The sequence below is a fragment of the Diuraphis noxia genome, unplaced genomic scaffold (genome assembly GCF_037042655.1).
Source record: "Diuraphis noxia isolate RWA-SAM2 unplaced genomic scaffold, SU_Dnox_SAM2 contig0003, whole genome shotgun sequence".
Classification (NCBI taxonomy): domain Eukaryota; kingdom Metazoa; phylum Arthropoda; class Insecta; order Hemiptera; family Aphididae; genus Diuraphis; species Diuraphis noxia.
Genome location: NW_028301713.1, coordinates 33957442 through 33975796, shown reverse-complemented (window position 1 = coordinate 33975796; position 18355 = coordinate 33957442). Strand labels below are relative to the sequence as shown.

General features: G+C 29.0%; 1 protein-coding gene across 1 annotated transcript; it reads right to left on the bottom strand.

Annotated features, from left to right (window-relative positions):
• Nucleotides 1–14038: 14038 nt before the first annotated feature.
• LOC107166183 (E3 ubiquitin-protein ligase sina-like) lies at nucleotides 14039–17275 on the bottom strand. Its single transcript, XM_089223864.1, has 2 exons — nucleotides 16643–17275; nucleotides 14039–14956 (listed from the first exon to the last, which is right to left on the bottom strand). The coding sequence occupies exons 1-2, from the start codon at nucleotides 17134–17136 to the stop codon at nucleotides 14731–14733; spliced, it is 720 nt and encodes a 239-aa protein (XP_089079990.1). The 5' UTR covers nucleotides 17137–17275; the 3' UTR covers nucleotides 14039–14730.
• Between the last annotated feature and the right edge of the window lie 1080 nt (nucleotides 17276–18355).

Below are 18355 nucleotides of genomic sequence, written 5' to 3'. Positions count from 1 at the left end.
TCGTATATACAGGTGACTCATGAACCGTAAAACACTCATTAATTCTAAAAACTATTTACTTTTTCAAAATTTTGAATCCATGCTGTTCTAGAACTATATAATTTTTTAACATTTTTCACCCTTATATTTATAAGAAAAACCACTATCAATGAAGATAATGTAATCGAAACAAAGTATAAAATTTTGATTTAAGTCCACAATATCCTTTGAAATTCTCAAAAGCAGCTCAGTCAAATAAAACGTATATTTAAGTACCACTCCTACAGTAGAAATTGACATAACTTGACGTGTAATTTTTTATTGCTTATACTTTCGAATTTAATTTTAATATACACAAATACCTAAGACGCATTTTCTTCAATAATGGTAAATACAACTATTCTATTTATGGATACTATAATATTATGTCCATATATTATGTTATATGTACAAGGTAAAAAAAGGTTATACACTTAGCATTCTTAGCCTCATTTTTCTTTCATTCATTTATTTATTCAAATTATTATGTTAAATAATATACTAAATATAGGTAATTAAAGACCATTTTTTTAAATACTTGAGAACTTTTATAATAATTCTTAAGGAGTGTCCTGTAGCTGTGGCGATGCAAATTTCTGTACTTCTGTTTTTCGACTCAAGATCCCCTACTGTAAATTATTTAGTGAATAATTATTTAAAATAATTTAACGTACTTAACTAAAAATACGAACAAGCAGTTTTTCAAGTATAAAATAAGAATATGTTTATATTAAGAGTAATAAATAATAATCCTTAAAAATGGTTTTACAAAAATATCAATAGATATTATAATATTGAACTGTTGTTTATTATACTTTCAGACATTATTTTAACAAATTACAAAATGTTAATAAATTAACAATATTTATTATAATTATCAAATCTTTAGATCATTCATATCTTCCTATTCCATTAATATCGCTCTATAATCCTTAGTAACTTGTTAATTATAATAGCCCTTGTAATTAGTATACAAAGTTGAAGTACTCAAAAACAGTTCGTTTGAATTTCGATTTTGGCATTTAAAATTGTTCAGAAAAATGGCCAACTAACTAAAAAAAAGTATATTAAAAAATGAGGTTTCTTATTTGAGAAACAGAAATTTATTTTTCCACCTATTATACAGTGTATAAAACACTCCTTGTAATAGTAAATACAATCTTAATAATTTGAAAATATAGAATTTAAATATATTTAAAAATCAGATATTACCAACTGTGTAATTGAAGAAAAAAAACTACGTGTTTGGAGTATATCCAAGAATATGAAATAAATCATTGTTTCGCCACTTGGTGAAACACAAATATCTCATGAGGTAATAATATCAGAAAAACAAACTGAAAAATATCAAATTTTTCTATCCTGCATTTCTAGCACACGCACTTTACAATTTAAAAATGTAATACAAAATTTAAAAAAGTTTAAAATAACACATAATTTACAATACTTATTTTACCATCCAATATAGGTATTGATAATGAATTTTAAAATTTTAAATATATAATATGACTATTTTTTTTAGTATAGAAAATATTATAATAAGTATATTACTGTACATGTTGTCGAATTATTTCATATTTTTTTTCACTCACATATTGCGTAATTAGATAAAGGTAATATTATTTTACGTTTATCAATCGTTTTAAACATTAAGGTGATTTTATGTATTTATAGTTTAGGTCACTCAATTTCTCACTCGTTCAGGTTACCATAAAACGGTTGAATCACAGCCTTTTGTAAAATTTGATACAATGTCACATACAACAATATAATTATTTAAATTATTTTCATAGACAATAATATAATAAATAATAAAATGGTGCATTATCGTTTTTGACTATTTGCTAAATAAAACTGAATTTAATCTTTTAATTTATCAAAATGCGAATAACATTGTATCAACATAAAAAAAAAATAATAATAATAATATAAATAGTACCTATTTCAAACAATACACCACAAAGCCATAAAACAAATACTACGTAATACTGTATTAGTATAAACAGTGTTGGGATTAGATAAGTACTTTTTTATCTAGATAAAGATAAAGATAATAGGACAAAAATGAATCTAGATAAAGATAAAAGATAACACAATTCAAATTTATCTAGATAAAAAAAAAGATAAATTTTTTTAACACATTGAAATCCAAAACTTTTTAAGAGTACACCTTTGATACTTAGTACTTCAATATTATATAAACACCGGCTATATGTATAAATTAATGTTAGCAGTAGACATTATTATTAATAAATAACTAAGGTATAACTGAAAAAAACATTTTTTAAATTGAGTATAAATATCAAGAAAAAACTATATATTTTACACGACTCGTAATAATGTAATGTAGGTATATTTGATCACCGTGTACTGGGCCCCTAACGAAAATATCAATAATAAAATATAATACCTAGCTGTATAATAAACAATATTATTGTGAACATAATTTGTTGAACAAAAAAATCACCTTAATGTTTAAAACGATTGATAAACGTAAAATAATATTACCTTTATCTAATTATGCAATATGTGAGTGAAAAAAAATATGAAATAATTCGACAACATGTACAGTAATATACTTATTATAATATTTTCTATACTAAAAAAAATAGTCATATTATATATTTAAAATTTTAAAATTCATTATCAATACCTATATTGGATGGTAAAATAAGTATTGTAAATTATATGTTATTTTAAACTTTTTTAAATTTTGTATTACATTTTTAAATTGTAAAGTGCGTGTGCTAGAAATGCAGGATAGAAAAATTTGATATTTTTCAGTTTGTTTTTCTGATATTATTACCTCATGAGATATTTGTGTTTCACCAAGTGGCGAAACAATGATTAATTTCATATTCTTGGATATACTCCAAACACGCAGTTTTTTTTTCTTCAATTACACAGTTGGTAATATCTGATTTTTAAATATATTTAAATTCTATCTAGATAAATTTATCTAGATGAATGAATTCTTTATTTTAGATAATTATTTAGATAAAATGCAACTACTTATCTAGATAAGATAAAAGATAACTAAATAATTATCTAGAGAACTTATCTAGATAAGTCTCAACACTGAGTATAAAGGGTTATGAAAATCATATTTGATAAATGTATAGCAATAATATTGGTAAATATATGTTTAATTAAATATACCTATAGTTAAGAGGATGTCAACACACTATTTGTTTTCTCTCTCAAATCCACGTGCATCACAAAAAATGCAATCAGAATGTCTAATGATGTGTATAATTAGCTTTAAAATTTGATTGAGTTGATCTATTGCTCATGCATTGTAAATTATGTGTCAATACTTTGGCTTTTCTGTAACGCACAATTTTTCTGATAGGTGGTTTGTAGTTTTAAAATTGTAATATTTTACATATAGTTTCAACTCATATTTAAATTAAAATATACCTAAAATTGAAACATAGAGCTTAATAGTATTTCGTTATTTAAGTTTCATTCATTATTAAAAAAAAAATCTATTATTCAAGTAGTATATACTTATAGGTATACCAACGCATAATTCACTATAGTATGAATCCGTGTAGGTTATAGAGCAAACAATTATTATAGTACCTCGCTGACATTCATTTAAATGTAAAATTTACATCTGATGATAATCGAGTATTGGTTTTTCGTATTTGAGTTTTTTTTTTTTATTATTTAAAGAAATATAGCTCCAACAACTTAGGCTAATAACCTGATATTTGAGCTTCTTAATGTTATTATATTCAAATACTCTTCACATACATATTAAAGGTTAGGTTAAGCAAGTTTATAAAAACAAATTAGTTTTAGTTATTCAAGTTTAAGTGCTGTTGTTAATAACATTACCTCCGTTATACCTAATAAATTCGTTAACAAACAATACATGTATACAATGATACATGCAACTCTAAACAAAAAAAGGCGGGTAAGCCGTGGATGTCGCTCTGCTGTACAGTAGGTTACAAGTCGGTTACTGTAATGGATAGAATTACATTTGAATCCAATGATATTACTCGTATATCATTGTATACGAAAAACGATTCTGAGCGAAGACGGTTTATCTGTCTAGGATATATTATAGATTATTAAAAATTTTCAAATCTTAGATTTAAAAAGAAAATTTTTTAATAATTTCTAGTTTAAAATAATTTGCGAATTTTCGTGATTTTCGTGATTTTTGCATATGTTGTTAAAATTCAAACTTTGAATGCTTGTAAAAAAAAAATTGTGCCAATATATTTCTTCTATATTTCACCTGCTATTGTAAAAATATGTTATGAGCCTGTATTAAATTTTCAAATCTTAGAATTATAAAGAAAAACTTTTATAAATTTCTATCTAAGATAATTGGAACATTGCCGTAATTTTTACGTGTTTTGTCAAAATTTGAACTTTAAATGCTTATAAAAAAAAAATCGTGCCTACGTATTTTTAATATTTTTTAACTGCTATTGTTACAATGTGTTAGAAGCCTTGAATTAAATTTTCAAGCTTTTATACCGAACAAATAAATTTTTATCGATATTTATAGAAAAAAAAACTAAAAAAGTTGAAAAATTAAAATGTCAGTAAACAGCTCAAAACAAATCTAAATATTTTGAAAATTTTATCAAATATAGAAAATGCCTATATAAATATTCAGTCAAAATTTCAAGTATCTGCGGTCATTTGTTTTAGAGTTACACCAAAATAAAGAAATCGCTAAAAGTGAAAATCCAATGTTGTAAAAATTTAAATTTCAAATGCTCATAAAAATTTAATTTGAATATCCCGTGGACTTTTTATTTGTGATAAAGATTGAAAAACTTGTAAGGAATCTTGTATTAAATTTTCAAATCTTAGATATAAAAGGAAAATTTTTTATGAATTTCTAGTTTAAAATAATTTGTGAATTTTCGTGATTTTTACGAATTTTGTCAAGTCGAACTTTTTTAACAGACTGTCTCAAATATGAAAACACAAGGAAGAATTAACATGCTAGAAACACTCTGGAATCTTAGGACCTCAACCAGAAATGAACAACAATTTACCTAATAATTAAAAAAAAAAATTATAAAGATTTATTTAAATATAGGTATGTATTTAAAAAAAATGCGTTAACTAAAAAAAAAATGCAAACACACTTTATGCTTATAATATTATAATACAAATAGTAATAACCTATAATAACCATTGTTGTTGAAAATAATTGATCAATAAAAAAAAAGTCGAACTATTAACGGATACAAAATGTTTTTAAATTTAATTGAACACCATAATTTATTTTTATTTTAATGGTCAAAGTTAGGATCAGCATTTTAGTTTTTCTATTTAAATAGGTATAGATATAAGTATACAACTTCACAACTGATATTATAACATTGTAAATTCATTACACAAAGAAAGTTAAATATTTAATCAACATGAACATTGAACAATAGTTATTTTTAATTCAATTATTCGTGTTTATGTTGAGCTTATTTGATAGTTCGTAGATAAAAGATATTAAAGTGCTTTAATTTGTCATATGCCATAAATGTAAAATGTAATAAATAAAAACAATTTATGAAACATGAAAGCACTATCAAATATAACATTTTATAGCTGCATGAAGTGCATATACATGCTAAATTCCATTGATAGATGGCGCTTGAGATCTGAATTTTTATTTTTTTCCAATCATCGGCCCTCTGATGGTTTAGTCTTTGTAAAACATTTTAATTCATCATTACTTAAAAGTAATGGAGATTGAAAGATTGATAGAAGTATTGTGATAAACAGACATATTACATAGGTATACAATTAGTATTGACTACTATTTAATTTGGAGTTAAGTATTGAAGAACCTTATTAAACATGACAAAAAATGAAAATATGTTATAAAATATTAAGTTCAGTTATGTTAAGTCAAAAAAATTATGAAATTGATTTTTTACTTGAAAATTCCTAATAAACTCCTAAATTAGTTAAAATATTTAAATTTATAAGTTAGAAAAAATAGCATGGCTATAATAAGTATAGCTTATACCTATATATTATCGGACCATACCTTAATAATTAAAGACTTAACCTGATATCACAGATATATTCCTTATTCTTCTGAAGGTACAAAAAGTAAAAACTTAAAAAGTATTCAGTTATAGAGTTATACATTAATATTTTATGCATCTGTTTAGGAAAAAATATTCATCGAGATTCGGTGTACCTATAATCAGTTATGCAATTATATATTAATACATCTGTATAGTAATAAATAATTTGTGCTAGCGAGTCAGTGTGCAATTTTAATGAGTTGAATTATAATGTTTTTTTTTTTTTTTTTTTATCAATGATTTCGAAAACACAGCGAGTTAGACTTATAATGTAACTCTGTACGAACTTGTATTTCTTATTAAATACATCTGTTTATTTAATATTTTAATTCGTGGAACTAACTGTGGTACCGAACTAACAATCAACCATATTTTTACATAATGCTCCCAATACACAGATGAAATCAACAACCTCAATATTCCCTACACCATAAACGCAGCACTCGGACTGAAAGCAATCAACAGCAATCAAATTTTAATTAAAAAAAAAAAATTTTAACTGTACAATTAAGCTAATTTAAGAAACTCTATTTATTTGTGAAAATTTTTGTAATTTATGTGATAACTAATGGTTACTTCAGCCAATCTTAATGTAAGATCAATAAAAAAAAATGTATAGTAAATTATTTAATTATTAGCATCTAATCCATGATCATTCAATGTCGATCGACATAATATAGCCGTATGTATATTTAATACTCTAACTTTAGTAGTTGGTGCTTGGTTTTGCTATTAATACTCTTAGAGATGGCTCTCTGGGAAGAGCTATAACAGTGTTTAAAAAACAGTAAACAAATTATTTATAAAAAAAAAAAATAATAATAATTATATACCTAGTGATTATTATATGTGTTTATGCATCGCTCTGTATTCATAATTAATACTCTGCTCATATTTTATGCAGCTTAGAATAATAATACCATACGATATCAAATCATGCGTAAGAGAGGTAGGTACCTATTACTGTTATCTGTAGTTATTATAATATTCATAATCTATTATGATTATCTACCATGGGTTTTGATTTATTGTTATTACATCAACTGCCATCACCTACAGATTTTGGCCAAAGAACATTAAATCCTAAAGGTGATTTTGAAATTAAATTCAACTTATTATAACATAATAATAATAATATGATTTTGCCGCAGAGCTGCATGTACTACTTGATTACTTGAATTAACGCGGACCGTGGAGTAAGATACCTTACCTAATTTCCCCTGGAATGTCAAAATTAAATACATTGAGTGAGAATAAGCCCTTCAATAATGAAATTAGTTCCTTTAAGGGGGTCGCAGCATACGAATTTTTCAAGCGTTTTAGACCAATAAGCGGTAGTAAATTACACATACTTTGGAATGTCCGATTTTAATTTTTTATACATGTATGAACTCTTTGACAAAATATCTAGGTTATTTAGGAAGTCGATTTTCAATTTTCAATTTTAAAAGACCTTAAAATAACGATTTTTTTTTCAAAAATTCCATGAAATAATTACGTTACATTTGTATTTATTTTTGGCACATCTAATTTTAAATCGAAAAAGTGATTCCTAAAGAGCATAGTCTAGAAGTTTATAAATTCAACCATTTTTTCAAAATTACAATCGGCCTTCAGGAAGTATGTTTAATTTACTACCGCTTTTAGTAGTTTTTATAGCATTGCAAACATGAGTATTATATTTCACTTTTCGTAAAGTATTGACATGTTCCTGCGCGTGCGAGAGTTTATTTCTGCGGCGGCTCGCGGCTGCCGACCGGCCGTCATAGATTCTCGGAAGTCGGAAACAATTAGCCGATAAAGATTATTGGATAGGTATAGAACATTACTAATGGGCGACAATAATAATTATATTTTTCCAAATTTAATACAACCCACATATATTTAAATTTCAAGGAAATACAAAGTATAATAACACTATCAATATTTTCGTTATGTAAATTACGATCTAGATTATGTTAGAAACCTTGTAATTTCAAATAATAATAAAGTTTAAAAAAAATATTTTAAAAGAACATTTTTAAATAAGTGCATGTTAAATTTTATTAATTTTTTATTGTATTTATTTTAATAATTTGTGATGTATAAACTATAAATTATATTATAATTTACCTAACGAAAATATTTATATTTAAAAATTTTTTAAAAAATCAGCCTTTTGACTTAAATAAGTGTTTTAACCATATAAATTTTTCTGAAAATCAAATTTACATATTGGCTATATTGAATATTTCGAAAAAAAAATTTATCAATTTTTAAGTTTTTTATTTTTTTATTTTTTTTTATATGGTTTTAGAATTAATTGATTTAGTAAATGAACGTGAGTTTCCTTTTCCTATCGGGGATGGTTTTTAACACTACTTTTTTAAATAATTGTATTTGTATAAAAATGTTAAGCAATGTAATAGTTAATAACTATGAAATAACAAAGTGATTCTCTTGTGTAGTATAATGTAATTGTACATTTTTGCGAATTGCAGCGAAAGCCGAGTAGTTAGTACTTTAGTAGGTAATATAATAGTAAAAGATAACGCGCGCAATTGATCATATATTGCCATTTTAATTAGGTATACGTAGTTCTGGGAATTCGTAATACTGTCGACGACCGAATGTCCATGGCACGCGATAATGGATTACACACACTAATGTTCATTTACTACTCACACATAGACATAGCCCAAATGTTCATGTTATGTGAATTGCCTAAATATTACTCCTTAAAACATGATACGCTGGAGCCCCCTTAATAATTCTGTACGAATCGTGTTTCGAGGAGAATGTCTGAATATTTGTTATAATATAAAATATATAGTGTCCAATAGCACCTCCAAATCAAACGCCTACAAAAACAAAAACAAAAAAAAACATTTTAAAAATCGTAAAATAAAAAAAGGTAATAAAAACGTAATATTACTTCAACTGAAATTACATAATCGATATACCTAATATTCGCCGGTTGGCAGTGAATTATGACCGGAAATCATAGAATATTAAATAATACTATAATATATTTAATACTGTAGCGTATATAGAGCCAAAACGAGGATTCCAAAACTAATAATACGTACTTAAACAGACAAAATTATCATGGGATGTTAAACAGACGAGTTTGTTAAATAGAAGTTCGGTATATGAATGTTTCGCCGTATTATTATCAGAGGTTGTAATATTATTTTATAGTGAACACATAATATTATGCATCGTTCGAAATAATATGAATGTCCGCACTGATACAGTTGATACGAATGATACGTCATGATAATATTTTATTTTTATAGATTTGCCGTCAATTTTACCACCACGCTGAAGTTACATAATAATATTACTAAAATTATATAACAATATAATATTATAGATACTAATGTTTTATTTCCAGAGAGCAAAAACATCGTTTTTTTTTTCTTTTCTACACAAATTATTATTATTATTAACAAATCGTAATCTGTAGGCTAGGTCCGACCGACCGGACGGACGACGACTTCGTTTACCCTGCAGACGGACGGGGGATGGGAGTAAAATAATAATATATATATTTAAGGTACCCATTTTCGCCGGTCGCATTGCTCGCACGTGTCGCACAAGGAAATCTGTCGGTTGTGCGCAGCGGTGGTCCTCGTATATAGTAGTCACATATTATTATATATTATGCATTATAGTGCTCTCCTCGAGTAGCCCACCCTCGCCCGACTCACCCCACCCGGCACACCCTTAACCATGTTATAAGTATATATATATATATAAACATTACGAACGCACGCCCGCTGTAGTAGTTGTACACACACGCACAAATACGATATTATAAAATGCCCAACGTGTCACACCCGCATTATACTACACGTCATCGGCAGCAGTATTTTTTGCATTAATCACTCGAGTCGACGACGACGACGCTGCCGTTTAATTTTTACGTCCGTCCCATTAGCGACGTCAGCAGTCCACTGGCTGGTCGTGTAATCCGGGGTCGTCTTGTCAGGTCCACGGGTGGCGGACGCACCCCGCCGCACGCGCGTCGCCCTGCAGAGAAAAACACGAAATAAACATATACTGCTATACATAATATGAATTATTATTATTTTTCGATGCGAGTTTAGACGGAGAAACTCCATAAATTGTGTCCACGCTCTGCCCGGAAGGACATTTCATATGTTATTATAAAATAATATGATATTTCATGCGCACACATTCTTCCGCACAATAATGTTATCGTACTCCGCGCTCTTGAGTGCATCGCGATACTTGCAATATTGCAATTATTGTATTCTTCTTACCAGTGCATAACTTGGAAGATTTACGTTTAGCTTCGTTAATTTTAATTATACGAATACTAACTTATTATACATAGGCGTATCAAGATTTAAGACGAAAATATTGTCTAGGTTCAATTAAAAATCTTTTTGTTCGTCAATGAAATTTTAAAACAAGTTATTTATTATAAATCTTATTGTTTTTTTTTACAAATCTGTAAAATATTGTGATTAAAAAATGTAGACATCTTGCTTGGAAATTAAAAAATCAAAAATCGCCTCCGTCGAGATAATCATAATGTAGGTAGTCACTTTTAAGTTTGATCATAAATCCATTCAATTTTATATAAATCCAACGAAGCCAAACGTGATAGCTACTGAACACAATGGACGTAAATAATTTTTAACCTTCAAAAAATCTTCCTCTTAATCCATTTATCATTGTGCAGGACATAATAATTTTATAAACTATTCTGTTTCTGTATCGTTAAACTGTCTCCTATACCCACCACATGTGGTGAGAATTGTGACTTTTATATCATACGATTTGTGCAACATGGCAAATGAGTATTATAATATTGTAATATATAACACGCCTATATCGGCTATATCACTTACCATGAATAGATGTGTGAACTCCAATATACATATAAATATAACATATTATATACCTATACTATACATATCGTACAAAAAAAAAATTCTTGAATTGATCGTCCTAATCCAAATATCAGAGCCTAGAGGTATCCGACTACATTTATTTCATCGTCTCGTTGAAGTGTTGTATATAACAAGTATAGTATGAAAATCCAACCATCAAAAATAAAAATTATTTTATCAGTAAAACTTTTGCATACATATAAATGGGTGTATTATTACATAATTTTCATCACAATATATATTATCATAAGACACTTTTGCGTTCGACTTCAGAATAGCGCAGATCTTTTTTAACACGTCTTACTTTATGATCGATCTTTTGCAGAGACAGGTATTTTATTATGTTTTGAACTATATATATATATATATATATACGCCTATCCTAGAAATGAGTAAATCATTACACCGGTTGCGTACGAAACAGGTGGTCTCTCCCGGATTGATAACTTAATGTACAACGCATGTGTATAATACATATATATATATATAATACGAACCTCCCTAGAAACTGGAAATGCAATTGATCACCGGGTCGCGTTCCTGCGGTATACGAAGCTGCTTCCGGGCCCCGAACACGTGCGGCGGTGTCGGAAAACGAAATGGGATAGTTTCGCCAATATATTATTACTATGTATATATTGTATATATTATACGAAGCGACCGAGGATCGATTATAATATATATATATTCACCACTCTGCGGAAACTAAATCGGTCTAAATATCATATATCAGATTCCAATATGACATTAGCATTTAGCCCCCATGTAATATACATATTAAATCATATTATATAGAAACGCTCCAAAAATTACTGTTGACCGTTGCTGTTGCGCGAAATAACGGAGTCTATTCCAATTTTAAACGTATATAATATAATATAAATCATCATTATCATCACCATCGCCCGCTATTCGCATATAAAAAATGTGTATTCAAAACTGTAATTCAATAATAATAGCAGTTCACTAATAAGTAGTATAGTCACTGTAAACAAAGAGTTATCTGCGTATAAGAGTCATATACGATTTCAGCTCCATTGTCCGTGCAGGAAGGTCATCAGAGCATAAGCAATTTAGTCGACTTTTTCGGCGTGAATTAAAGTTAAATTACTGTTACATAATATAAAAACTAATTAAGTTAAAATTGTAATTATTAGATTCTGTAATCTCCAAAATGTCTAATAAGAAGTTAGTTGATGTAAATGATAACTTGTGTAAGAAATTAGTTATTTTTATAGCTAAAAATATAAATTTAAAAGACCATTTGTTCAAATATAAAGTGTTACACTAAATCAATGATTATAGTTACTTAACTATTAACTATCAATATCTACATAGCCGTGGTTTGAATACATTACAATGAATATAAGGGATCGGAATGAATAAGAATCATCCCAAAATATCCTCAGTTTGACATTTAGCGAAATACAGAGATTTTCGTAGTAAAAATTCTATGAAATTAACTTTAGTTACGAATATTAGATTCTGAGCAGAGCGAAGAATGTATTGGTTTTGCCATGATGATATGTTATGAGTGTGTTTTTTTTTATTATTTTTGTTTTTTATGTTTGTCATCACGTATTGGGGCAGTAAAAATGCTTTAATTTTCGACTACAGTACCTTGTTAGATCAAAAAGTGAGTTTAGTTAGTATTTTGGGAGGTCGAAAGTAAAAAGTTCTCAATATTTTTCTAAATAATCGGGATAAACAAACTAAAAATTAAGGAAAAAACGGGGATTTTTACGCACAATCAGATTTCGACAAAATCAATTTTGGTTTTTGATGTAACTTTAAAACAAATTACCATAGATACATGAAATTTTCTCAGAATGTTTATATAAGTATATTCTATCCACCATGCAAATTTCAATTGAAGTTTAGCTATTTATAGGCATACTCAATTTTCGATCATTATTAGTTTTTTTTAAATTAATATCGATAAAAATGGATTTGTCGGGTAGAAAAACTTGAAAATTTAATACAAGGCTCCTAACATAATTTTACAATAGCAGTTAAAAAATAAAATATAAAGTCACAATTTTTTTTTATAAGCATTTAAAGTTTGAATTTTGACAACATACTTAAAAATCATGAAAATTCGCAAATTATTTAAAGCTAGAAATTCATAAAAATTGTTCTTTTTAAACTAAGATTTGAAATTTTTTATTAATCTATAATATATCCTAGACAGATAAACCGTCCACGCTCAGAATCGTTTTTCGTATACAATAATATAATATCATTGGATTCAAATTTAATTCCATCCATTACAGTGCAGCAGAGCGATATCCACGACTTACCCGATTTTTTACGCATTTAATTTAACTCGTTTAGTTAGAACTTTATTATGAATTAAAACCAAATAGTAATATGTTAGAAAGTTATTGACTTTTTAACTAGTATTATTCCCCAGGTGGACATATATTGTGTGAATTACAGTGTAACGACCAATTCCTTCGAATAAGTTTTCAGTGGTTATTATCTTTCTAGTCACTTCGTAAAATGTCATAATTATAAAACTTATACTTTATGTACATAAAAAATGTAACTAGACAATTTCGCACACAATTTGTTGTATAATAATAAATCAATAATTTATTTTGCTATAATTAAAAAGGGTACTTCTCTTACGTCGTTTTATCATAATTATATTATAGTTCGACTAATTGTCACTCCTTTTGCAAAAAGTTCCAAAATAGAATACTTAAATTTAAAAAATCTTCAGAGTTAACGGTTAAAATACCTGAAGTAGTGAGTTTTTAGTTAACCTTTATCATTAAGTATATGAACGTAAATTATTTTAATAGTCAATAGATGAGTTATATTTAGATCAAACGCTTATGAATTAAAATGTTAACTTGTGAACCTTCAATATTTTTAAATTTCTGTAAGATCAATCTTTTTAACCAAAAATAAACATTTAATCAGCATAAATCAAAACAATAATATTATAATATACATAGGTACGCCGTTTAAATGTTTAGAAAAATATATCTAAAAAGGATCCAAAATATAATTTATAATATTTTTATATCATGTCTCAGAAACTTTAATTTAAGTAGTCGCAGATTAACATTTTATAGTGGTTACTTAAACATGTCTTACAAAGTTACAATTAAAAAAATAAACATATCGATTGTGTTTGCAAAAACTGTTGATACTCTTTGTGTGATTTATTATAATTACTATTTACTTCTTGTAATTAAAAAAAGTACTGTGGATTTTCATTCTTACTGAAGTAAATCTAGCCCAAATTTGCTTCTATAAACCACCCGCAATGTTGAATATGTTGAAGCGAGTTAATAACAATGAAAAAAAAACACGCATCACATTCACATCAAAAACGATACATTTCTGGCTCCACTCGGAATATAAAATACTTATAAAAATATAAATATAAAAACTCGATAGTAAATTATTACAAGAAAAACATTTTTAATTAAACTATATGATTATTTAAACTCTATGTGTTTTATATTCCTGTCACGAAATACTTCGATTAAATAATTAATCACACCGCGAATTCTCTAGAACAAAAATCGCAAATTCTACGAATTATATTTTCAGATGCCGAATAATTATTAGTATGATGAATATTGCGTGGCGTTGCCAGATCATAATATTTATTATATAACATGACGTATAGGTGTGGGACACGTCATATCATATTTTTATCGTTGTATTTAAAGTATATTATTATATTATACTTTGCGTGTATAAAATAAAACTAGCTAGATTCATCATATTATGCGTCGGGATCTGTACGTCTCCACCAACGTCACGGTGACTATTATCATTTTATTGTTCGACTCTTGCGTAGCGGTGTAGTTGTACTGAAAATGGTCCGAAGGATTGATGTTTTGCATGGACAGTCTCGCGTTGATGTCCAAGGGCAAGCCACGATTTGACTTCACGCTGAACATAAAATATCCGTTGAAAATCTTTTTTATGATTTCCGCCGGCCTCCTGCGAACAAACATTTTCAAACAAACGAGTTATCACACATAATAATAATTATAATATAATAGGTAGGTACGTAAACATCAATATTCAAATAATACCTATACAGATAGTAGTATAATATTATTGTGTTACACGGTCGAACTATAAAGACTTTAATATCATTGCAATTCGCTAAATACTCACAACTCTAATATATTATATTATTATAAAACCATCGACATAATATCATTATTATTATTATTACGCAATATATAAAAATTAATATTACATCGACGTCACCACCGCCACCGCGGCGCCCGATCGTTTAAGACGATATTTTTATGGTGACCGGTTTGACCGTATAATATCCTATACGTACATATATATTATCGATGTACAACATACTATTATAATGTGTTATATTATGTTACGGACAAGCATAATATTAGGTATTTACGTTCAATATTATTAAATAATAATATTACGTTATTGACGACGACGACAACGACGTCCGAACTCCGAAGCGCACCCATTTAAACCTACTTATAATTATTATCATATACATCATGTCTGCCGTCTGCAAATACACCGTAATAGTATACAATATTATTATACATAGTTTAGGTGCCCATAACGCGCTGCTGCGTGCACTCTGTATGTCCATTCTCGATACGCGTATACTATAATAATATTATAATATAGTGTTGTACATTATGTATATTATAAGGCGCGTATATTATTATTACGACCTTTATTTTATGGGACTCGTGCGGCGGCGCCTATAGTGTTCATTAACATAATATGGTTTACGGATAGGTATAATATATTATATTTATCGCGGCGTTTTATCGTCGCAGCATATCCGCGTGTATACCTTCTACCATAATGTATATAATATTAGTCCCATCCGTAAAATATTGTTCTACTTACACGGTCGAGTGTGTGTGTTTATACACCACGATGGCTATATATGTATATGATTTATCCCAACGATAAATCATAAATATATAATACATAATAATTGTACAGCCCGAATGTAAAGCCAATATTCAATGTCTGCCTTATTGCAACTATATTATAGCGATATAATAATATTATATTAAACTCGATGTACATTACACGTGGTACCAGAATATTATACCGGCGCATCTCGGTTCACCTATAGGGCCGATGGCCTGGTTTTTTTTCTAAAACTAATTCGGCCAAAATGGACTAGATCAGCCCGCGGTGGCCGATTAGACATATATGGCAATAATAATTATGCTAACCATAATCTATACAATTTCGTTATCTCTTCCGGTTTCCCGCATAGAACCGCGGTATGCACACCGTATATAACCCTGCTGGTTTGTTTCATACCTGCAGATACCTATACACGCGTACCAGCTATTATAACTGGTTTATTTTTGTGATGGTAATCACCGTGTAGACCCCGGGCTATACCAATGGCACCGCTATATATATGTCCGATATAGATACTAATGGTTACTTGCGGTTACTGCAGGTTACCGTATAGCAGGTACCTATTAATTGTCCATCGTCATCACAGTCGTGTAACGGTGCACGGTAATAATATTATGGAAGCCCGGCTTCACTCTCTCACTTCAATCTCTGACACTCGACCGTGTCAAGTGCAGCGGGTGCAGGTGGTTGCAAGCTGTGAAGGCGTATACGATGTTATTGCGGTATAGTCAGAAACGACGGACTTACTTGGGCGGTAACTTGAACATGACGCAATTGGGCGAAAACAGCTGGTCGTTAGGGCTGAGCGGCGAGAACGGGCCGTGTGCCGCATCGTAGTGTTCGGTTATGGTGTCGACGCGGGCCATGTGACTGCAGTTCTGTATCGGGCACGTGAAAAAGTTCCTCGCGCAACTCGTCCGATAGTGGTCGCGCAGTTCCTGGACCGTGTACCACCTGTTCCCGCAGTCGACTTGGCCCGACGCGGCCAAGAATTGTCCGGGGCGGCTCACGCAGCCGTTCGCGCCGTACTTGCACCTCAACTTCATCGCGGATACCAGCCAGTCCAACGTCGTGTTCGACATTTTGAGGAAACCGCAACCGCAGGCGCACCGCGATTGGTACTTGATGCACGGCGGACAGGCCACGTGCGCGTTCACGCACAACTGGTACGGTGGTAACGACTGATCTCCGCACGTATAGCACGACACCAACCGTTCGATTTCCGGACACAGGAAGTCCATGATATGATGCCGATGACGGACACACGAGCAAACGATCCGCCCAAGTGCTGTCTACGTCGCTGTATATGTATATCCGTCGATATAATACGCGCGCCGGCGTTGTATAATATGTCGTGGCCGTATACGCGATCACTCTAATAGGTATCTATTATTTTATTAAATATACTCTGTTACTTAGTACCGATGCGGTTAAGTTAGTATATAACGAGAAGCGCAAATTTTCACAATTTTACAGTAGGTACCTATATATTATATACCTTATATTATATTATTATGGTTTAAATAATAACACAATTTATTAAAAATGAATAACAAACGTGCAGGGTTTCCAACGTTACTGTATACCGCGATTACTGCACCGTATGTTATTGGTACATATTATAATGATAATTTACAATACGACTGTCTGATTTTAACCGCATCGATCTAAATCTGATCGACTCACGTGCAATGGAACAGACCAAACTTAAATTAGTTTATAGAGGAAGTCAACGGTATTGTAGCTAAAACTTATAGTTATTATGACTATATGGACTATGATGGCTGTAAGTTAAAAAAAAATATTTATTTTGTTCGTTAATTTCATAGGTACTGTATGGCGTATGATACTATTACTATTTTCCCTAGCCGGGTTACAATCGATAAATGGAAATAAATAAAATAACTAACTTTTTGCTGCTTATAATATATTACATATTATATGATAGGTATGTGAAACAGAAACTCTTATACACAAACAATTAATAACACTATTTAAAAAATTAATAAATTTTATCGAACATTATACATTTACATGCATACCTTACCCCTATAGGGATTACATACATAGGTACAAAAAAAACGTTAGTGGTGTGTCTGCCAATTTTTTTTAAATTTACATTTTAAAGTGGTACTCACATAATATGGGATTATTTGGATTGTGAAAAACGAAGATTTTTTGTTTTTATGTAAAGTTGCCAGAAAATAAAATAGTAAAGTTAAAAGCCTGTATTTTATTTTTGGTTAAAACAAACCTAATAAAAACAAATCTTTGTAGCTTTCATGTACGACAGGCAACGCACCGGTTAATTATATACATATATATTCATTGAAATAATATATTATAGATACGTATAGGTAAATAAGTATTCAAATATTATCAACTCGAATATGATATTATTATAGAATATAATTCGGCTACCACAGTAATGCATCACGTTATTAATTATTATTGTCGTAT